The sequence below is a fragment of the Pan paniscus genome, chromosome 13 (genome assembly GCF_029289425.2).
Source record: "Pan paniscus chromosome 13, NHGRI_mPanPan1-v2.0_pri, whole genome shotgun sequence".
Classification (NCBI taxonomy): Eukaryota; Metazoa; Chordata; class Mammalia; order Primates; family Hominidae; genus Pan; species Pan paniscus.
Window position 1 is genome coordinate 71670440 of NC_073262.2, and position 24276 is coordinate 71694715.

Sequence of the window (24276 nt, forward strand, 5' to 3'; positions counted from 1 at the left end):
TTTCACTGAAGAATTCTACAAAGCATTTAAAGAACTAATACCAATTCTTCACAAACTCTTCAAAAAATAGAATGGAAGGGACCACTGCCAAACTATCAGGCCAGAATTATCCGATACCAAAAGCAGGCAAAGACATTATAAGAAAAGAAAACTCTTATATATTATATCTCTTATTAATATGGACACAAAAATCTTCACTAAATACAAACAAGTTGAATCCTGCAGCATAGTAAAACGATTACTCATTATTACCTGGTGGGATTTATTCCAGGAGTGCAAAGGTAATTCAACATATGAATATACATTGAGGTAATATACCATATCAATATTATAATGGGCAAAACTGCATGATCATCTTAATAGATGTAGATGAAGCACATGACTCAATTCATGACTTAATGATTAGAACACTCTACAAACTAGGATTAGAAGGGAATTCCTCAACATAATAAAGGACACTTGTGAAAAAGTCATAGCTAATGCCATACTTAATGGTGAAAGACTAAATGCTTTCCCCCTAAGATAGGAATAAGACAAGGATGTGTGCTCTCACCATTTCTACTCAACATTGTACTGGAGGTTTGGGCCAAAACAATTAGGCAATAAGATAAAATAAAATAAAATAAAAAAGGCAGCTAGATTGGAAAGGAAAATGTATAGTTATTTCTATTTGCAGATGATACGGTCTTGTATAAAAAATCCTAAAGAGCCCACTAAAAAACTATTGAACTCATAAGTAGTTCAGCTAGGTTTAGGATAAAAGATCAATATACAAAAAAAAATTGTATTTTGCGATAGTAGCAATGGGCAAACTGAAAATAAAATTAAGAAAACAATTCCATTTATGATAACATCAAAAATAATAAAATACGTAGCAATCAATTTAACAAAAAATTGCAAAATATTCTGAAAACTATAAAACCTTGTTGAAATAAATTAAAGCAGACTCAAATAAGTGGATCACGAATCAGAAGACTTAATATTGTTAAGACGGCAATATTCCTTAAACTGATCTACAGAGTCAATGCAATTCCTAGCATTCTAGCTGACTTCTTTGCAGAAGTTAAACAATTTATATGAAAATCCAAGAGACCCAGAATAGACAATCCCTAGTAGTAGAATCACACTTCTTGATTTCAAAACTTACTATAAAGCTACAGTAATCAAAACAGTGTGTTACTGGCATAAAGATAGATGTGTAGGTCAATGGAATAGCATTGAGAGTCCACAAATAAACCCTCTTAATTACAGTAAATTGATTTTGATAAGGATTCTGAGATTATTCAATGGGGAAAAAATAGTTTTTCCACAAATGGTGCTGGAACAACTGGCTATCCATGCAGATAGGAATCAATCTGGACCCCTAATTCACCCCTACGAAAATTTACTCAAAGTGGATCATAGACTAACCATGAGTGTATTAGTTCATTCTCACACTGCTATAAAGAAATACCTGAGACTGGGTAACTTATAAAGAAAAGAGGTTTAGTTGGGTCACAATTCTGCAGGCTGTACAGGAAGGATTAGAGCATCTGCTAAGTTTCTGGGAAGGCCTTAGGAAATTTACACTCATAGTGAAAGATGAAGGGGAAGCTGGCACTTCACATGGCCAGAGCCATTAAAAGAAAACAAGTGTAATGTTCACGACCTTGGATTTGGCAATGGTTTCTTAGATATGACACCAATTCAGAAGCAACAAAAGAATAAACTAGACATCACCAAAATTAAACACTTTAGTGGTTCAAAGATAATTATCAAGACCTTGGATTTGGCAATGGTTTCTTAGATATGACACCAATTCAGAAGCAACAAAAGAACTAGACATCACCAAAATTAAACACTTCAGTGCTTCAAAGATAATTATCAAGAAGTTAGAAAGACAACCCAAAGAATGAGAGAAATTGCTTGCAAATTTTATCTCTGATAAGGAACTTATATCTAGAATATATAAAGAATTACTACAACTCAATAATCAGTAGACATATATCCCAGTTTTAAAAAGGGATGAATACATATTTTGTTACATTATTTATTTCCAAATAAAAGATCTGAATAGATATTTTTCTGAAGAAGATGTGCAAATGGCCAACAAGCACCTAAAAAGAAGCCAAACATCACCGGTCCTCAGAGAAATGCAAATCAAAACCACAATGAGATTCCACTTCCCGCTCCCTAGGATGGCTATTGTATTGGTTTCCTATGACTGCTGTAACAATTACCACAATTAAAACAAGAGAAATGTATCCCCTCACATGCCCAAAATCAGCTTTGCTGGGTGGAAATCAAGGTGCTGACAGGGCTGTGTTCCCTCCTAAGGCCCTAAGAGAGAAATTTCTCCCTGCTTCTTCCAGCTCTTGATAGCTGCTGGCACTCCTCGGCTGTGGCAATGTCATTCCATTCTTTTTTTCTGTAGTCACCTTGCCTCTACTCTTTTCTCTACAGGCAAATCCCCCTCTGCCTTCTTCTTAGCAACCATCCCTTTTAAGAACACACATGACTGCATTTAGGGCCCACCTGGATAATCCAGGATAGTCTCCCCCATCTCGATATTGTTAACTGAATCACGTCTGCATAGACCCTTTTCCCATACAAGGTAACATTCACAGGTTCTAGGGATAAGGACCTGGATATCTTTGGGGGTCATTATTCTACCTATGAGAGATATCATAGATGCTAAATAACAAGTGCTGGTGAGGATGTGGAGAAATTAGAACCCTCATACACTGTTAGCGGAAATGTAAATGGTGCAGCCACTGTGGAAAATAGTCTGGCAGTTCCTAGAATAGTTAAACATAGAGTTACCATGTGATACAGCAATTCCACACTTAGACATGTACCCAAGAGAAATGAAGACATGTCCACACAAAAATCTGTATACAAATGTTCATAGCAGAATTATTTGTAATAGCTCAAAAGTGGGAACAATCCAAATGTCCATCAACTGATGAACAGATACATAACATGTATTATATCCATATAATGAAATATTATTTAGCAATAAAAATACATGTGGATGAACTGCAAAAAACACATGCTTAAGTTAAAGAAGCCAATCTCAAAGGATCACATATTATATGATATTATTAATATGACATGTCCAGAATAGGCAAATCTACAGTCAGAAAGCAGATTAGTGTTGCCTAGGGATAGGGAGGAGGATGGGGTACTAGAAAGTGATGGCCGAGGGGCAAGGGGTTTCTTTTTCTAGTAATGAAAATGTTTTAAAATTCTAGAAATACTATTTGACCCAGCCATCCCATTACTGGATATATACCCAAAGGATTATAAATCATGCTGCTATAAAGACACATGCACACGTATGTTTATTGTGGCACTATTCACAATAGCAAAGACTTGGAACCAACCCAAATGTCCAACAGTGATAGACTGGATTAAGAAAATGTGGCACATATACACCATGGAATACTATGCAGCCATAAAAAATGATGAGTTCATGTCCTTTGTAGGGACATGGATGAAACTGGAAACCATCATTCTCAGCAAACTATCGCAAGGACAAAAAACCAAACACTACATGTTCTCACTCATAGGTGGGAATTGAACAATGAGAACACATGGACACAGGAAGGGGAACATCACACACTGGGGCCCGTTGTGGGGTGGGGGGAGGGGGGAGGGATAGCATCAGGAGATATACCTAATATTAAATGACGAGTTGATGGGTGCAGCACACCAACATGGTACATGTGTATATATGTAACAAACCTGCACGTTGTGCACATGTACCCTAAAACTTAAAGTATAATTTAAAAAAAGGAAAAAAAAGAAAATGTTCTAAAATTGACTGTGGCAGTGAATGCACAACTCTGTAAATATACTAAAAAACATCTAATTGTACACTTCGAGTGGGTGAATTTTATAGTATGTGAATTGTATCTCAACAAAGCCATTACAAAAGTATATAGCCTAAACTATCTAGCTTCAAAATAGTGCTTGCTTATACAAACTGAATATGTATTGCTAAGAATATAGACTGAAATCCAAGTGAAAGGACAGGCCTAGATTTCTGCATTGATTTATCTGTATGAGAGGAAGTGAAGACTTGAGCTCCCCAATGCCCACAGTAGTAATCAGCCTCCAAAGAGCCCCTAAAATTCTCATCTGGCAGTATTCACACTTGTTTAGACTCCTTCCAAATTACACCAGGGTTGGTTTCTGTGACCCATAGAATATGGCAGAAATTACGGTATGTCTCTTCTACAATTAAGTTACACGAGACTTTGTGGCTTCCATTTGAGTGTTTACACTTTAATTGGATAAAAGAAAATAAAATGAAATTGCAACTGTGGTATTTTAACTTCCTATTCCTTCATCTGCTTTCATTTTTTTATCTATTATTTGACTGTTCTGACCAGAAATTCTGATAAGCTAATCAAGAGACCTGACACTCTGTAATCCTTATCAGTGTAATTCACTGACAGCCATCTGGAAGGCTTTAACTTAAAAATTCCATCTACTAGATTACAATTGACATGTGGAAACCAATATAATAAAAGAGTAAAACCAGCTCCTGTCATTACACACACATGCTTTTGTTGCTAAAATTATTGGGTTGTCTTGTATATTCTAAGGCTAATACATCTATTATAATAAAAGGAGAAACTGTACCTTTAACGATATACTTTTTCCACGAAAGAAACCTGCAAACAGTTTGGGTGACTTTGGAGGTATATAAACTACTTACAGGTAGAAAAATGTCCTCTCTTTTCTCCTCTGTCCCACCCAAGTCATAAGATCATGGTGATCTTACCATACAACGGCTAAACAAACATGTTACTCAGAATAGAACAAATAGTATTCATGTCAATGATCATAATAACTCACGATGAAAGTATTTAACTCACCAAGGAGTTCCTGGTAAAGAAATGCCTAGAAAGGTATAGTCTATACAATTTCAGCTATCTGTATGAATTTTTTTAAAAAGAAAAGGACAAATGTCCATTCACATTTGGTACTATGTGAATTCAGCCAAAGCCAGTGGACTTCTGAAAGCCTCAGTTTGTATTCTTTGCTCGCCTTCAGGTATGTGATCCAGTAACAATGAAGACAGTGAGTAATGAGTGGCCACAGAGAATTCCTTTTTAATAGATGGCTATGATGCAAATGTTGAAAGTAGATTCATTCTTTAATTCATTGGATAAATATTCATAAGCACCTAGTATCATGTATATGCCTCAAATTTTGGCCCCTCTCACATTTATTTCCAAATTTTAAGGCATGATAAGATATACTTGAGGACTTTTTCCTCAAAAACTTATCCTCATAAGTGTTATCCATGGCTTGGGTCAATTTACATCACACATAGGTCTGAATGCATTTTGTTCTCAAAGGGGAGAATGATTAATCTTATGTTTTGTGGTCAAACCCCTCTGTAAAAAGCAGTTCACTTCTGTCCTCCAGCATAAATGAAGGATTTCAAAGACTTTTGTTGAACTCAGTCTCTCTTTTATACAAATTGCTCTGAGTTTGTCAAATGAAAAGAAACTTCCAATTTTAGAAAAGAAACATACATATATAGACATTAGGGAACTTATATAGAATAAGTAGGCTTGTTGTTTATAAAGAATAATTCACATTGTATATTATCCTGTGTTTTCTGTCAGGTACCTCCAAGTCTGTCACTGCATATGTTTTTAAATGATCATTGACTGAATGATGGCTTACTAGGCTTAAGCTTCACACAGATAGGGATCATGACTCTTTCGGTTTTTCTGAGATGGGGTCTCATTCTGTCACCCATGTAATCACAGCCAACTGCAGCCACAAACACCCAGACCCAAGTGATCTTCCCATCTCAGCCTCTCAAGTAGCTGGGATGACAGGGGCACACCACAAAGCCAAGCTATTTTTAAAAAAAAATTTTGTAGAGACAGGGTCTCACTATGTTGCCCAGGCTCGTCTCGAACTTCTGGGCTCAAACAATCCTCCTGTCTCACCCTCCCAAAGTGTTACAATTACAGGCATGAGCCACCATACCTGGCCAGGACCATGCTCTTAAGACAACTGTGTCCTTGATGCTTTCATGAGTTCCTGGTATATTTGATGTTTAAAAAAATTTTGGTTGAATGAGTAAATGAATGAAAGACCCTAAGAGAGATAATATTATGGAAGAGTGTCAATGATTTAGAAGGACTCATTCATAGTCTGGAATCAAGCCTATAGAAAATTTCAAAAATGAAGGTGAAAACTATAAATTCCTCTGAGGGAGCCATTCCTAGTGTCTTTCTAGCCAAGATGCGCCCCACCCTTGATTCTTGAACCTGAGTATGTGGGTTCCTATGTGCAAATAAGCTTGTTCTGAACTTGAGCCAGCATGAGGCACGCTGCAAAGGCCATGCTATGACAGTGAGTCAGCCCTGAGTACACGACAGACTCACTGATTACAAGGTGGCCTGTCAGGCTTATCACAAAGAAAACAGTAGCATAGTGACTGTGTCTGTGTGAATTCTGGCTACTTCTGCGTGGTTGCCTCCGATCACAGCACTGCCCTAGTTTTCTCACGCCTGTAATCTCAGCACTTTGGGAGGCTGAGGCAGGCAGATGACCTGAGGAGATTGAGACCAGCCTGTCCAAAATGGTGAAACCCCATCTCTACTAAAAATACAAAATTTAGCTGGGCATAGTGGCAGGCGCCTGTAATCCCAGCTACTCAGGAGGCTGAGTCATGAGAATCACTTGAACCCAGAAGGCAGAGGCTGCAGTGAGCCAAGATCACACCACTGTACTCCAGCCTGGGCAAAAAAGGAGACTCCATCTTAAAAAAAAAAAAAAGAAAAAAGAAAAAAACAAACTCAACTACTGGTTGAGACTAGTGTACCTTACTCAAAGTAATGCAGCATGTTCATGAAATTCCCATTACAGATGGAAGGGTTAAGATCAAGTGGATCACCAGCCACAGCCACAAAGCTAAGGGGCAGAGGGGAGTTGGTGGGGGGAAAAATAGAACTCTTGGAGATGATACTCAAGTAAAATTCATGGGTCACCTCCCTAGTGACGTTAAGTATTGGTAGTGTCATGCTTAAGCCTATACTCAATAAAGTGGTAACATTTTGGCAATGTATTTGGTGAGTGACTTTCAATCCTGTTTCTATTAAGATTTTAAAACATAGTAAGATAGAAGGAAATTTGAGGCAGAGTAATTTCTAGAAATATGGGTAAACTCATGTTTCTATTCTCTTTGTGTTAGATACCACTCCAGCTCAGCCAGTAAAATCCCCTCTATACATTTTGAATTACAATTTAAGATATGAGCAAAAAAGTAAAAAATTAAAAAAAAAAACAACCTACCCACAACGTGTTCCACTTGTCATGTTCTGGTTGAGGGAACTGTTAGTCCATACAATGGTGTTATTCACACATGCTTTTCCTGGAATCTGGAGTTCTTGTAACTCAACGTCGTAGTCAATAAAAACATCTGTCATTGTGCCAAAAATGAGTAGCACGCCTGGCTGGGCTATTCCATGGAGAAATGCACACAAACTTCCCACAAACATCAGCCAAATGTCAGTTGATGAAGAAAACCGAAACTTGAAAAACAAAGGGTTCAGAGATCATCTATGGGTGAAGAGCAGGAGAGGTAGGAGGACTACTTAATTTGGTTACTAGATTCTCATAAATAGTACTCAACACCAAATTTCATGGGAATCACCTTAACTGAGTGGCAGAGTTCGTATACTAATTATATTGAGATAAACGGCACGGTACATCAATTATCTAAAACATTAGACTCTTACATTGTTAGATCATGTTATAAATTTCCTGCTCTCTGAATTCATTCTGTTTATTTCAGGAGCTGACTTTAGTTTTTAGCTACTCATCTACAACTTAGGGGAAAATAATCACTGTCAGTGATGCCATTGCCAAGTAGATAAACTGTGTGGGGCATTGAGAAATACTATAAATTGTTTTGTTGAACTGATAGTGACTATGAAGAATGCCAATTTCTGCCTAGAAATGCCTCCATCCTGAGCAAATTTGGAGTAAACACCTATACTTTAAAATTTCTAAAGATTTGTCATAAGAATAAATATATATATGTGATTGTTGTGATGACTTTCCTTACAAATATGATAACCATGGGCTTAGTGATAATTTTCCAAGACATTTTTCTGATCTATTGGATAGGATTTTTATGCTTTATGAGCAATATATTTCTAATAGTTATTCAGCATGTTATCACATAGGCAAAGCCTATGACTGAAAAAGTGATCACTGAAGTTAAAAACCTGCCAATATGACTAAAGATTTAACACTCCCTTCATGATCTAAACAATTTATAGCTGCACACCCACTGCCATAAATCAACACAGTTTTATTACCAATTGAAAGAAGCCAACTCTAACGCCATCACCTTTCTTCTCATCTTGTAACCTGATGAGAAAAACATAGGGATTTAAAGACCACCCTTTCCAATACAATGGGAAATTCTCCCTAGGTGGTGATTTTATGAGTTATTCTTTAGTAAGAAAGAAAATCCCCATTGGCTGGAAAATTCTGGCCAAACCTAATATCTTAAACACAAGCTTTATTCTTCTAGATTTCCCTCTTCTAGAGATTTCAGTATAGCTCAATCTCAGGTTCACTAGAGATTCACAGAGATGAACACCTGAGAGGTATGGAGAGAAAGTAAAAAGTCCTCTATACTCCCAGTTATACCAACAAATAACTCTTTGCCCTCAGTCATGACCCTCAATCTATTTGTGACTGCATTTCCTCATGGGTAAGTTGAAGTGGTTGGATTAGCTAATTTTAAAGCTTCCTCATGCTTAAAAATATTACAACTACATTAAATAATGTTGATAATGATGAAAAATTCAAGAACATGCCCACACTTTTCATAGAATCATATTTCCTTAATATTTCTCATTCATTTCATTTCCCATAAGGCCATGTTTAACCTGTATTTGACCTCTTCAACTTCGGGGATCTTGACTTAACCTGAGTCACGCAGTCCACGAATACACCCTGGACCTTGCTGTCACCAGGAACTACTGTCTGACATGTTTAACTCCTTGGCACTCTGTGACTGCCCATGTACCTCATTTTCTCACTTCCTTCCTCCTTCCACACCTATTTGTCAACCTCACTTGAGCCATGCAGTCCTTTAAATCCTTCATTTCCTTCCATTGCTAAACCCCATTAAGATTTTGCTTCCTTCCTCATGCAGCCAAGGTCCCTCTGCCAGGCATTTGAACCACACTCTCACCATCATCCTCAATTATTTTCTCTACATCATCCTTGTAAACTTCATCCTGCATCCATCCAGCTGTTTGCCCTCTTCTCCTTAAGCCAGGCTGCTGGGCCTGCTGGACACAACCTCACCACCTTGTGAATGGATACCAACACAGGCAGAGTCTAGTACTCAGCTGCCCTGAGCTTCCCTTCTGGCCCAGAAAAGAATCCTAAATTTTTTCTGAGACTCCCCATGGTCTGGCCCTTGGCTCTCTGACCTCACCTCCTCGAACTATATTCTAGTCCTCAACACCCCACTTGCCTGGCCTCTTGCTGACCTTTGTCCATGCCCAACTGTTCCCACCTCTGGGTGCGGGCACCTGCTACTCCCTCTCCCCAGATGCATTTTCTTTAGGTAACCACAGGGACAGCTCCATCACCTCCGCTAGACCTTCCTTCAAAATCACCTACTCAACAGAGTCTTCCCTGGCCAAAGTCTTTAAAATTTCAACCCCACCCCCCATGCACCATTTCAGAGCTCCATTTCCATGTTTATTTTTCCTTCTCAGAAAGAAAGTGATAGATTATCACTAGCTACCATGCTATACATTTGATTTATTTACAATGTTTATTATATCTCCCTCACTAAAATGTAAACTCCTCAAGGGCAGATATTTTTGCCTATTTTGTTCTTTTCTGTACCCGCAGCACCTACAATAGTGTCTGATACCAAATAGACACTCAATTAATATTTGCAAAATGAATGAATTAATGGAGTGAATGTGTGCTCTCCAGCTCAACGTGCAATGCACACTTCATTTCTCTGTGGATTGCTCCCATTCTTCTCAGCAGCTCTGGCAAACTTTTGCTGTGATCTTCTCATTCCATGCTCACCTCCTCTAAAAACAAAGCAACTCATTCAACTTCCTACTCATCCTCTCCTTGCCATTCATCTATATCCACACCCATTTTTTAAACTTCCCACGCAATAAGAAACGTGTGGCTCTCAGAGGCCCAGGCTAACCTGACCACTCCCAGCCCAAAGCTAATCTTACCACTCCCACTTCCTCCCTCTGCTGTGAATTACTTAAAATTTCTAAAATACCTTTAACCCTTCCGTTTCCACCACCTCCACTTCAGGAACTTACCTGATGCCTCACTTCTGTCTTCTAAATTAGACCTCATCTAATCCCGCCTTCATACCAGACTGTGAATAGCTGATATTTGTTCTATATGAGAATTCAAAATCTTTAGCTGAACAGAAATATGCAATAATGACACTTTAGGTCTCTACTATTTGCCTGTGGCAAGAATTTGGGGTTTAGAGACCTCTCCAACGCCCATTGAAATTATACTTGTTGTTCAACTTTTCCTCTTCCCTCTTAGGTCAGGAGTTCTGTGCCATTCCTGAATACAGAGGGGACATTTGAACCTAACCTAGAAGGGATATTCCAAAAGGTTTTTAAAATCAAATTATAGTAATATTTTAAAGAGAAAAAGAATGGATTGTATATATTATTTTATATGAAGTGCAATGTGCATGAAAATATTCTCTGCTTTGTGCCTTTGATATGAATATTATGGAGTTATTCTAGAAAAGAGGCTGCATTGTTGAAATCAGTCACTTACCTTGATTTCTTATCATTATTATCTGTCAGAAAAAAAATCAATGCAAAAAAGCAGTTAATAATAATGACAAAATGCAACACAGTCATTAAGTAATTTGCTCTGGAAAAATATTCCTATAAGTTACCTTTATTCATGGAATATTACCAAATGACAATTTGCCTTTTCTTTCTTCCTGCTCATATTGTCTCTCTCTCTCTATCTTTCTACACACACACAGACACACACACACACACACACACACGAAGACACTCATTTAGGGTCCAGGAGTGCTGCTACCTTTACTCATTTATGGACTTTTCTTCAGGACATGAAATATTTGCATCATCTGAATATCAAATGGACAGCAGCATTTCTAAATTAGCTGAAGAAGATCTGACTTTTTGAACTACAAAATAAAATTGATATTTATTTATTGTCTGGTTCTTTAAAAGCATCAGAATTTATCTGTTTAAAATATAGACCACAAATTAACAATAAGATGTTAATAACAAGATGTCATTAACACTTCTACACTAGTAGAAGCCATAGGATTGAGACCACATACTGTTTTCCCCAGTGTAGGTCAGAATAGATGCAGGGCAGGAGGTGAAAGTCAGTGATTATAGCCAGGGGTGTAAGGAAGCCACTAGGGAGCTTTGTCATCCAACACTATCATGCCTCTTTACTCTTATTAAAGTAAAGAAGCATGATAATGTTGACAGATGGCAATATCTTGGGCTTGGGAATCAAACACAACTGGATTAGAATTATGGTTCCATTAATTTTACTCATGAGTTCCTTGCCAAGTTTCAAAAACATATCCAAGTCTCAGTTTTGTCATCTGTAAAATGTAAAATCATAGGGTTAGAAAACAATAGCTTAGAACCATCTGAGCCCAGGACATCCCAGGTGCTAGTGCTATAGGCCCCCTCCACATGATCTCGTTCTGGTCTGCAGAGTCTGGGCACAGTTCTTCCTAAGGAGGAGCGCTCACTAAATTATGATTAATAATAATACAGGACTAAAGGTAGTCATAACAGCCACCACTGGAACAACCCTACTCTATCTAGGAAAGGTGTTGGTGAGAGATGCTTTCATTTACACACACTTGGTGTGTTCTTACCTAGTGCTTTCAGATATTACGTTACATGGATTCTAGGGAGAGCCACACAGTTGTGTATAAGAATCACACCCAGTGATACTTCTACCTACTGTTGCTGATTTTTTTCTGCTCCTTGAAACTTGACCAGCTTGTCCTACTTTTGTTCTCACCTCTCCTTGTACAAGATGCAGTGAGAGAAAAAAGCCACTTACATGATTTATCTGACTCAAAACCATCATTCTCCTCTCCAAATTTCTTTATACTTCGAAGAATTACTGAGTCAGACATGGTAATTGCAACCCACAGCCAACGACCCTATAAAATAAAATAAAAGAATCATTGCAATTATTATCTCTTCTTTCTTCTTTAACCAAAGTAGCCAAACGAAAGAACAATTTGGTTCAAGAAATAATCTTTACTAATCAATCTCAGACAAAAGTTTTTAAATCGGTTAATAACTCCCTGAAAGAGCCTAATTATCAGGAAAAATAAGCCACAGTCATTGATAAAGTTTTTCTCTAGTTGTTACGTGGATGGTTGTTTTTTATAGCTTAATTATAGGAAAGATAAAGCAAAACCATTGATAAATTTTCCTCTAGTTGTTGGATGGATGGTTATTCTTTCTGCTTATCTGTGCTTTATTTATTTTTAATGAGAAAACATTAAAACCATGAGAAAGGCAAACCAACTGGTGATATTCTTGAGTCACTGTAGTTGATGAATGACACCCACATACTGTTGGGTAACCTTCAGTGTTCCTTTGTAAATGCAACCTCAAGGTAAGGTGAGTCAAGCTTGGATCAAAAGAACAGAAGGAAGACATTTTCTAAATAAAATGTAAATGTCGACAGAGTCATGATTAGTCTTATTCACAGTGGAAAAATTAGTTTACAGAGGGTACAGGCTGAGAATTCCAGGATATAGACACTAGATTCAGCATGAAGTTTATGCTTCACTAACTTTCTCTGCTTCAAATGTATAGCAATGATGGATAACATGTTTTTAAAAAGAGATACAGTCAGACTCAAATAAATAAAAATAAACATCTTCAGGAACCAGAAATGGCAGAGAAGCACCAAAGAGTAAGCAGAGCACAGAAGCAGCTGGTATTTTCCCCTCAGCGTCTGGATGCTGACGAGTGTTGAGAGTTTAGCTGGCGAGAGGACTGTAAGTGCCCCAAATCAAACAGGGGGCTAGAGACCATCTCTTTGCTTGGAGCCAGAGGAGCTAATGTGGGCCCCATGCACTGCTGGGAAGACCCTGAGGAAACTGCTGGCCTCCATTGAAGCATCTATTCCTTATGATGAAATGCAGACCCACGGAGGTTACAGGAGGAGACAGTGATATGTATTACATACATATATGCACACATGTACAAATAAAAGAGAGGAAGGGGGAGTTATGAAAAGCTTCTAAATTCACCTAATTGGAATCCCAGAAGCAGAGAGTGGAGAATGACAGAAGTGTAATAATTAAAGAGATAATTGCTAAGAATTTTCCAGAAGCAATTACCTGATTCTTCAAATTAACAGTAGACACCAAGAATTGACTGGAATAGATATCAGTCAAAACTTAGATACATTATATAGAAATGTCCCTCAGTATATGCAGGAGATTGGTTCTAGCACTCCCATGTATACCAAAATTTGCATATACCAAAATCCAGGTATACACAAGTCCTACAGTCGGCTTGCAGAACTTGTGCATAGGAAAAATTGGCTCTACATATCCACTGGTTTTGCATCCTGAGAATACTATATTTTTCATCTGAGATTGGTTGAAAACAATCCCCATACAAGTGGACCTCCACAGTTGAAACCTGTGTTGTTCAAGAATCAAACTGTAGTAAAGCATCAAGAATAAACAAAATCCATCCTAAACACTGTGAAAGGGGAAAATGCATATTCAAATATAAAGAACAGACTGACAGAAGTTTTCTCATCAGCAATAGAGGCTAGAAAACAGTGGAGTAATGTCTTCAAAGTGATGAGAAAAAAAAGTAATCTTTAACTTAGAATTTTATACTGAGCCAAAAAATCATTCAGCATCTTTACAGACATTCAAAGTCAGAGGGTTTACACTTACAGACCTGCATAAAACAACAACTAGAGGATGTGCCTTAGCCAGAAGGAGTATCCAGAAGGGAGCCATGAAAGAGAGAAACAAGGGTGAGCACAAGAGTTAACAAAATATGTCAGGACGGCCAATCAAATATTGATACCAAGTATAACCTTTTATATTTCAAAAGAACATAATTAAAACTCTACACAGTACGTAGATATGAGTGTAACTTGAACACAAGATAAGGTGTTCGATATGCAGATAAAGTATGTTAAGTTCATTGTTATGACAATCTGAGGACATTGTTTTATAATTATGATTAAATATATATTTATACAACTATAATTAAATATATATTTGATTAAACCAAAGGAAATTGCCAATATTTAACCATTTTTTAATTACAAAGTTCAACTAATATCTGAACAAAGTTCAACCAATATCTGAAAATTTTAAGAAAAAGCAATGAAAAAGTACCAGTAAAATCTATAGTTTCTAAATAAGCAAAGGATTAAAAACTAAGTATGTAGAAAATGTCATCAATCCAACAAAAGTTAAAAAAAAACTAAAGAAACTAAAAAAAGCATAACAAACAAAATATAAATGAAGATTATTGAAAATAGTCCAATTGGTTCAGTAATTACGGTAAATGTATGTAGATTGAAGTACTGATACATACTACACAGATGAACCTCAAAATCATGCTACGTGAAAGAAGACGGTCTCAAAAGACCACATACTGTATGATTCCATTTACATGAAATGTCCAAGATAGGCAAATCTATAGGGACAGAAAATAAATAAGTGGTTGCCTAAGGCTGGGGTAGGGGTAGGGGTGGGAGGGGAATGAGGAGTGACTGGTAACAGATATAAGGTTTCTTTTGGGGGTGAAGAAAATGTTCTAAAGTTAGATTATGGTGATGGTCGCACAACTCTGTTAATATATTGAAAACCATTGAATACTTTACATAGGTGAACTCTGTGATATGTAAATTATACCCTTAAAAGGCTGTTTTTTAAAAAAAGACAGGTCAGTTTATTGAATTTTTTAAAGTCAAGACATACACTTTTTTTTTTTTTTTTTTTTCTGAGACCGAGTCTTGCTCTGTTGCCCAGGCTGGAGTACAGTGGCTCAATCTTGGCTCACTGCAACCTCCACCTCCTGGGTTCATGTGATTCTCCTGCCTCAGCCTCCTGAGTAGCTGGGATTACGGGTATGAGCCACCATACCTGGATCATTTTTGTATTTTTAGTAGAGATGGAGTGTCACCATATTGGCCAGGCTGGTCTCAAACTCCTGGCCTCAGATGATCCATCTGCCTCAGCCTCCCAAAGTGCTGAGATTACAGGCGTGAGCCACCACACCCAGCCAATCCAGACATATACTTATTATAAATGAAATAATTTATAAAATCATAAAAATGGTCAAAAATTAAAGGGTGAAAAGGATATGTCATGCAAATACTGATGTCTCAAAGCTGTTATGTTAATGTCAGAAAAATAGAATCCATGTTCAAAACAATAATGGATATAATAAAGGACATATAATAATTAAAAGTACAATCCAGCTAGAAGACAAATCAATTATTGGATTGTATATACCCAGCAACCTAACACAACATAGCCTGCAACTGTAATGAAAAATTTAAACACATCTTTATTAGAAACTGATAAACTGACAAAAAATTAGAAAACATAAAAGCTTTTAAAATAAAAAATTAGTAATTTTATGTAATTTACTACATAAAATTTGTTTTTCTTAAAATTTGGTTGAACATTGTTCATATATTAGTTGAACTTTCTAAGTAAAAAAAGATTAAATGTTGGCAATTTCATTTGATTTAATCAAATATATATTTAATTATAATTGTAACACAATGTCGATAGATTTTCATGACAAATTTCATTACTATGGAACCTGCAACCAAGACATTTTTCAATTACATTTGGCATTTTTATAAAACTTACCCATTAATAAGCCATCAAAAATTTCTACAAATGAAAAACTATGTATTTCTCTATATTGTTGTTATTCTTAAGAGTGTATATTCTGACAATGCAATTAAATAAAAACTAAAAAATTAAACACTAGTAAAACACACACACACATACTCAGTAAAATTGTGTGTGTTACAAACTTTAAAATACATATGCAGATAAATATGGGTTAAGGATGAAATCATGACAGAAATAGAAAATATTTAAAACATGGTGATAAATATATAAAATCTTGTGGGCTACAGCTAAAAAGATACTTCAAGGTTTATTTATAAAGATAAATGTATTTTGCTTTTAAGAGATTAATAAATGAATTATGTTCTAATCAAGAACTTATAAAAATGCAAGATTTATAAGATAGAAAACAAAATAAAATGAAAAACAGTAGAAAGGATATATCAATTCAAAAGTTGTTTTTTGAAAACTAAAAACATGCAAGTCAATAAGACTGTTGAAGAAAAGAGATATAAATCACAAATACTAATTGAAAATGGGAAAGGTAAAATAAATAAAGTTTTAAATCATAAGCAAATACTAAGTAATTTCATGGTAGTAAATTTGAAAACCAGGAGTTATCAAAATTTGTTTATAAAGGAATAGAAAACTTAAAAAGTAATGGCTATTAAAATATTGATTCAATATTCAAAAGTCTCCCACCTCAAAAAACAGGACTAGATAATGTTACAGGCAAATTTTACCAAAACTTCAAACAGTAGATAATTCTAATCTTATATAAATGGTTTTGGTGAAAAGAAAAATAAGAAAAGCTACCCAAATCATTTCATAAAGCAAGTATAATTTTGACATCAAAACAAAGAAGGATAAAAATAGGCTTATAATTACTTCTGAAAACAGATTTTAAAATGATAAATAAAATATGTTAAATATAATTCAGCAGTTTATGAAAAAAAATGAAGCAATGTTGATCCCAGGAATGCAATGATTATTTAAGGTAAAAAATAATTAATCATTTTCATAAACAAAAACTATTCAGTAAAAATCATTATCCATTCCCAAGTTTTGAAAACCTATAAAATTTTTAAAAAATCATTATTTTGCAACCCTAATGAATAAATTTGGGGTAATGATCAGCAGTGAATACTAAAACTATTCATTGAAATATTGGCAAAGATGAAATATCCAGTAGTACAAAGTGTTGTTAAGATGTGGAGGAAAGAGTCCTTTCATGCACAGCTAATGAGAATATAAATTGACTGAATGACTTTGGATAGCAATTTGGAAATATCTAGCAAGGCTAAACATGTTAATACCCCAGATCCCAGAATATCCTTCTCTGGTATTTTCCTCAACAATTTAAAAAATAATTAACAATGAAATAGCATTTAATACGTGGCAGGCACTGTTCTAAATGCTTTATACATGCTATGCCATAAAACCTCCCAACAGCCTCCTGAGATGGGTATTATGACTATCCCCATTTTCCAGATAAGGGCACTAAAGTATGAAGGACTAAGTCACAAGCTCAAGAGCACAAGTTAGTAAGTGATACAGCCGAGACTGAAACTCAGAAAATGCATGCAGAGGTATGTGTAAGCTTGTTTATTGCAGTACTTCTTTGGAAACAAAAAGCTAGGAGAAAATACAAATGAACAAGAGATTGATTCAATAATTTATAGAATAGACACACAGTGGAATATTATCTAGCCATTAAAATCAATGAATTGGCATGGATAAATCTCAACAAACGTAAGTTTAAACAAACAAGACAGAAAGTTTCAGAATGATACTGTATGATGTCATTTATGTAAAATGTGTTACCTGCAAATCACTATTTGTAATGTTCATAGATATATAGATATGCAGTAGAAATATAAAGACTTACCTGAAACTGATAGGCACTGAATTAACGATAGTGGTTACCTCTGAGGAAAAGAAGTGGAATGAGACTGGGGAGGGGCTCAGAGGGCCCCTGAACTGTATCTGCATGTTTTAATTTCTTAAAACAAAAAGTTTCAGCAAGTATGGCATAGGGTTTAAGATACGATAAAGTTGGAAGGAGGTAACTTGGTGTTAAGTTTTTCTCTTTTTTTTCCTGTGGCTTTAAAATATTTCATGATATGGACACAGGGAGCCCAGGGAGGGGAACAACACACACTGGTGCCTATTGGGGGAGGGCAGTGGGGAGAGCATTAGGAAAAATAGCTAATGCATGCCGGGCTTAATACCTAGGTGATGGATTGATAGGTGCAGCAAACCACTATGGCACACGCTTACCTATGTAACAAACCTGCACATCTGGCATGTGTACCCCGGAACTTAAAATAAAATAAAATAAAACTTAAAAAAGAACACATGGAAAGCTGGATAACGCCACAAAAGGGTTAATGTTAGCAAGCTTGGGATGGAGGCACTATGCACCATCATCATGTATTTTTCCATCTTAAGCAGCATACCACTCCTAAATAAAACAAAATCATTTTGCAGAAAATAAAACACTTCATGATAGAAAATAATTTTTTTCTTAACCCTGGTGAATCTCCTTTAATTAAACAAATTAGAGCAGTTTTGATTTTATAGAAAAATTGTGAAGATGGTACAAAATTCCCATGTACCCCACACCCAGTTATTAATGTCTTACATTAGTATTAATGTCTTACATTAGTATTAACGTACCAATGTGCACTGTAAATGTCTTACATTAGTATTAATGAACCAATATTGATACATTATTATTAGCTAGAGTGCATAATTTATTCAAATTCCCTTATTTTTCACCTAATTCCTTTTCTGTTCCAGGATTCCATCTAGGATACCAAATTTACCATGTTATATTAAGTTGTCATATCTTGTTAAGCAACTCTTGGCTATGACAATTTCTCATACTTTCCTTGTTTTTAATGACCTTGGCAGTTTTGAGGATTACTCATCACTTATTTTGTAGAATGTCCCTTAATAGCATATTAAGAAGTAGAGTAAGAAATATTATTTAATTAAGTAGTTTATGAGGCTGGTTTAAAATATACTAAAAGAACCAGATTCAAAGTTATTTTATTCAAGAACAAAATTTGCTCACTATAGCAGTATTATATTCAGAGACTGTAACATTTGCCGGTTACACAATTTTTGAAGTTTTAACCAAATTTTTTTTTTCAAAAAACAGAGAGACTCTTTAATAATGAGAAAATAATGAACAACATTTAACACAGATGTGTTATTGCATTTCCTAATTTTAAAATACAATATTAAAAAAATTTAGTCTCCAATTATTTTTTCCCTTGGCTTAGCTCTCCATTTAAAAAGGTTTCTTTCCACTGGTGTGCAAATACTTCGCAGTATTTAGAGGACAGTGGTGTAGTGTCTTGCCCACGAAATTTGGAGTCTCTCAGATCCTGATACACCTGTTGCTTCACTCTACGTAGTTGGATTTATTTTAAAATCTCTCTCCACGTCCTGATTTCTCCATCTTTCATGTCAGGAAGTGGTGGTGATGGTGGTAAAATCCACCTTGCAGGACTGGTGTGAAGATGAAATGAAACTGTATCTCTACAGCAGCCAGCAAAAGGGAGATAGCAGCTGAAGTTCCCTTTGCCCTTCAAGCTTAAAGACCGAGTCCTCCCTACCTGATCCTCCACCCCATCTGCCCTTCCAGGGTCATTTGTAGTAATCTGTCCTCCATTAAGCACAGGAATACTAATCCACTAACCTATTCTCTTTACTTTCCTTCTGTGTCCCCTTGTCAATTCCATACATTAGGTTTCAATTGCTTACATTTTGCTTCTTTCTGAATACCCCTACAAATAGTCTTTGTGGTTTCTATTTTACTGTTAAAAGTCACATTCTAAAAGGCAAAAATCCATTAAAGCATGCGTCTCTATGCCCACAGCATTGTCAATGCCCCTCAGTCAGTGAGCACCAAGAATACATCTGTAGTTAAACAAGTCGTGTTTGCTACTCATTGCACCAAGGGTGAACACACTGTCAGGGGCTGTGGGGCATCTCAGTAAAATGGTGTTAGAAAGAACCTGTTACAGAACTCGGTCGGGCTTTAGTCAGATGATTTGGGGAAGGATCTAATGTAGTGGGTATTTGTTCTAGATTGGATGCTGTTAAAAAGCTGGGACTATGTTATGACTAGATAAAGAAATAACAGCCATTCATTTAGCAAGGTGTTTGGTATTTTGTGGGTTGCACAGTGACCTTGATTTTGCCTTTGCTGAGAACAAAGTATAAATTGACCTTGCATTGACTCAAAGTAACTTTGAGGTTGGTATTCTGTGAGATTGTTTATGTCTAATAAGAGAATAACATGGCCTAGGTGTGAGTACCAGGCCAGCTATGAAATGGAACAGGGTGTTCTTTTGTTTGTTTTGTTTGTTTGTTTTCTTTGTTTGTTTTCTTTCTCAGCATCAAGTGCATCACTCTGAACTTTGGTAGTCCACTGTTCTTTTTTGACATGCCAAGGAGCTATACTTCAAAAGATGTATACTCTCTAGGGCTAAAGGCATGCACTGGTTGTTCAGTCAGAAATGGAAGCTAGTCCCTTTATCTTTGGGCAGCTTAGAAACGGCTGTGATGACTTTTGAAGGCCATTGTGCTGAAAATCTTAATTACTTGCATGTACCTCCTCCTTATTTGGCACTTTCTATGATTTAAGAGTACCATGGTGTTTTGCCACATTATTTTTCCTCACTGATTACAAGTAGATATAATGTCATCTAGTTCTACTGTCTCGGCCATTAGCTGTAACACTTTTTTAGCACCTAACCTAATAACTTGATTTGAGTTTCATACATTGAAGGAGGCTTTAATTAGGGTTTCTTAAAAAATTTACAATAATAAAATTTTACTTAAACTAACACAAGAAAACTCAGAGTTGAAAATAACATCCAATGCTATTTCATTTTTACTGTGTACTTTAACATATTAAATTATTTTAACCTCCCCAAAATCTCTTCAGGAACAGACTGAGAATTTTCAAGGCATTCCAGAAAAATGTATTTTCCAATAAACTTAAGGGAATCTAAGAGTAAAAAGCAGGAAATCGAGATGTCTAAGCACTAGTTGGCAGACTTTGGACACCTAATCATAGAATCCCCCAAGAATTCTTAATTGTCCACACCAACTCCAGTGTTCCTCTCTGCTAAGTGACATGTGGTCTATAACCTGCACACTATATGTGCTTCTGTTTAACTATTCAGGGTTGAAGTTTTCTCTTGATAAAATGTGTAATCTTATCAACACAGATACGCACATTAGAGAACAGTCTCCTGACAATTACTGGTAAAAACATATCAAAGATGTTTCTATCTTACACTCTAACAACAGCATTCTGAAAGACCTCACTGCTGGGGAGGAGGGGATGGGGAAGAGAGACCATCAGCTAGATGGTCACTTGAGAGAACCTAGTACTTTGACTGACCTTAAAAATGGGCCTGAATAAGTAGTACCACAAAGGTCCTGAGGCTGTCAAAATTGGAGGAGATACAGGGTTCTACAAGCCATGCCAGAAAGAAATCAAAGATCCTGAGAGCATAAAATGTCAGTGCCCACTACTTGCCACTACAGCAAGGCTGCTAGTGTGAACTGGTGGGGATGTCAGCCTGGAGCAACAGATGGACAGGCTGATCTTCACCAGTGGCTGGGATCAATACTAGCAACTGGCTATTGGTATTGTAGAAGAATTGAAGAGAAAAAAAGGGTCAGGGTTGAGAAAAGGTGTCTCCAGAGCTGAATCCTTCTGGGCTGAAAGATACCATTACCATCCTATTTTATAAATACAGTTTTATGGGAACACAGTCATACCCATTCATTTTCTATTATCTTTGGCTGCTTCTGTGCTACAATGACAGACTGTATGGCCCTTTCTCTCTCCCATACCTAAAATATTCAGTATACAGCTCTTTGCAGAAAATGTCAACCCCTGTACTGTGAGATCAGTTCAGGGCAGCCTGAGGCCCAGGAAGAAATCTCTGAGGACCTGATTTACCTACCCTAAAAGTTGTGTGGAGCACCAGCCCTCCAGCCAGCCCTACCCTCATGGAACTTACAATGTGGCAGGGAAGGCAGACATTATCTGGGAAATTAGGCATCAAGCAGGATGGCAGTGAGGAAAGGGGAAATACAGGCATCTCCTGGGCCCTGATGCAGAGGAGCTGCCTTGTCTAGAGAGCTGGAGAAGGCTCTGGAGCAAGTGCTTAGCAGGAGATATTGAAGATGAGAGCAAGTTTTCCATGGGAAGAGGAGAGGGAAGAGCAGTCCAGGCAGGGAAGGACACATGCAAAGGCCCAGATGCAAGAGACAGGGCAGCCGGGTCCAAGGCTGAAGGAGCCCAGTGAATCTCAGGGAGGCGGATGGGCAACTCGGGAGGATGTGGCTAGTTGATCCTTCAGGGCCTCATGATCCTTACCACTGAGAACTTGGGACCTTATCCTAAAGGCCATGGGAAGCTAATGAAGTCTTTTAGGCAAGAAAGGATATGATCAAATTTACACTTAAAAAAAGTTACCCTGCTAAGGCTTGGGACTTGGAGCCCACACCCACAGAGGTTAGGAAATGGGTTTGAGAAGAATAGAGATCCCACCAGACCAAGAGGCAGAGATGGCTCTGTCTGTGTTCTAGGGTTTTGCATTTTCTCTGCAGAGATTTGTTCCACTTTCCATTTAATTTTCACCCAAATGCAATTTTTTGAAACATGTTGACCTTTTCTAGACTTAATTAAGAAAAGAATTTTTTCCACATTCAGGCCAAGATGGTAAGAAGAATCTAAATGTCCTCAAAGCCATTGAGGAACTGTGGACAGTGAGGGGAACCAAGCCAGGCCTGGGAGTGGAGAGCACCCGCCCCCACCATGCCCCACATCACACTGTGAATATTCTGATCATGTGAGGGTCCCTCCATGGCTTTTCTCTTGTGAAGTCTTGCCCTCTGTAAAGACTTTCAAGACCTCAGCCCCACAAACTCCCCCTTCACAGAGCTGCTCAGAGAGAACAGAACTGCCCCTGCTCCTCTTCAATTTGGATGTCCTTTCTAAACTACAGTTTTCTTTTCTTTCTTTTTTTTTTTTAAAGCCCTTAAAACATCTTTCACTGCTGACATTTAAAAATGCAGGTAGGATACTTTTGTTATTATCAGCTCAGCAAACGATTTCTTTATCTAAAAGATTATTAGAGAAGGAAAGAAACATTTAATATATGCTAAGAAACAAAGAAAATAGAAAAGCATTATTTTCCAGATAAGCTCACTGTCGGTTGATGCTGTGTGTCAACACTGTGGGTGACCCAGTCTGGGAATAGACTAAAATGAGGCCCTTCCAGCCCTGAGGGCTATGGCTGATAGGGAAGGGAAATAAATACACGGTGATCCCATTGGCCACGTAAGTCCTTTCTTCAGAGGCACCGTTGAGGTGGAGGACTAAAGAATTGCTTAGGAAGAAAACAGAATGTAACACCAAAGTTAACTGCCACAGCGATTCTTTGTCTCTAAATGTACAGTTCTTTCCTCTTGACCAAGCAAAACACAACTCCAGTATTTGATTTCTGCAATGAAACTTGGGCATTTTATGGCAATTGTAGCATCTTTTAAAACCACAAAATGGGCATTTTCCCCCTAAATAGCTTCTTAATCCATTTTTAGGAGTCATCCACTAATATTTGTCACCATTATTCTTGGTACTAGGAAACAAAAATTATTCAAGGGGCTTGCAATCTAGAGTGGGGAGGAGTGTAAACAGAAGCTCCTAGACAGGGAAATGGAGGCTTCAACCAGAGACAATCACAGTGTTACAGAGCACAGCAGGGGGAACCAAGGTGAGGGGGGTGAGCAGTGAGGGGATGAGGTTGCCCATAGAAAAGAACTTCTATTAAACAACAGCTCATAAATAAGTTATCACTTCAAATGTTTAATAAAAACCACTACTAAATCCTAATATTAAAAAGTTTTAGGTATAACCACTATAATTTGTCTCTAACATCTCTAAAAAGCTATTCCCCCTCAAAATGTTGACAAATACTTTTATTCCCAGTCTGAAGTGTGAATAATATTTGATCTCTGTGCTCAAGCCATTAGCAATATGTGACTCCCACTGGCTTGGGTAACCTAAAAACTGAAATTAGATCCTAGAAACAAACTTTCTCCCCTCTAAACATGCATCCACAGCTCATTTTTTTTAGTATCTATATTTTTGAAAACCGGGACAATGAAGAAATGAGTACGGTGTTGGAGAAAAGATAAAGTCGGTGTAGTTCTGCATTAAACCAGCTTTCAAGGGTAGAATTTGTGATCATTGAATCTGTGATTATCAGAGCAAACAGAATTGTGCTTTCACAAAGCCAAGTTAAAAAAGAAGCCCACTGGTA

General features: G+C 36.9%; 1 protein-coding gene across 1 annotated transcript in view; it reads right to left on the reverse strand.

The window, feature by feature from the left end:
• Positions 1 to 24276, reverse strand: part of ABCB11 (ATP binding cassette subfamily B member 11) — a 120498-nt gene that overhangs the window by 91025 nt on the left and 5197 nt on the right. The window contains exons 2-5 of the mRNA XM_055108392.1: positions 12115 to 12217; positions 10822 to 10843; positions 8340 to 8391; positions 7309 to 7547 (exon numbers count right to left, since the gene is read on the reverse strand). Coding sequence (XP_054964367.1) covers positions 7309 to 7547; positions 8340 to 8391; positions 10822 to 10843; positions 12115 to 12217 — 416 coding nt within the window. The remainder of the gene's footprint in view (positions 1 to 7308; positions 7548 to 8339; positions 8392 to 10821; positions 10844 to 12114; positions 12218 to 24276) is intronic.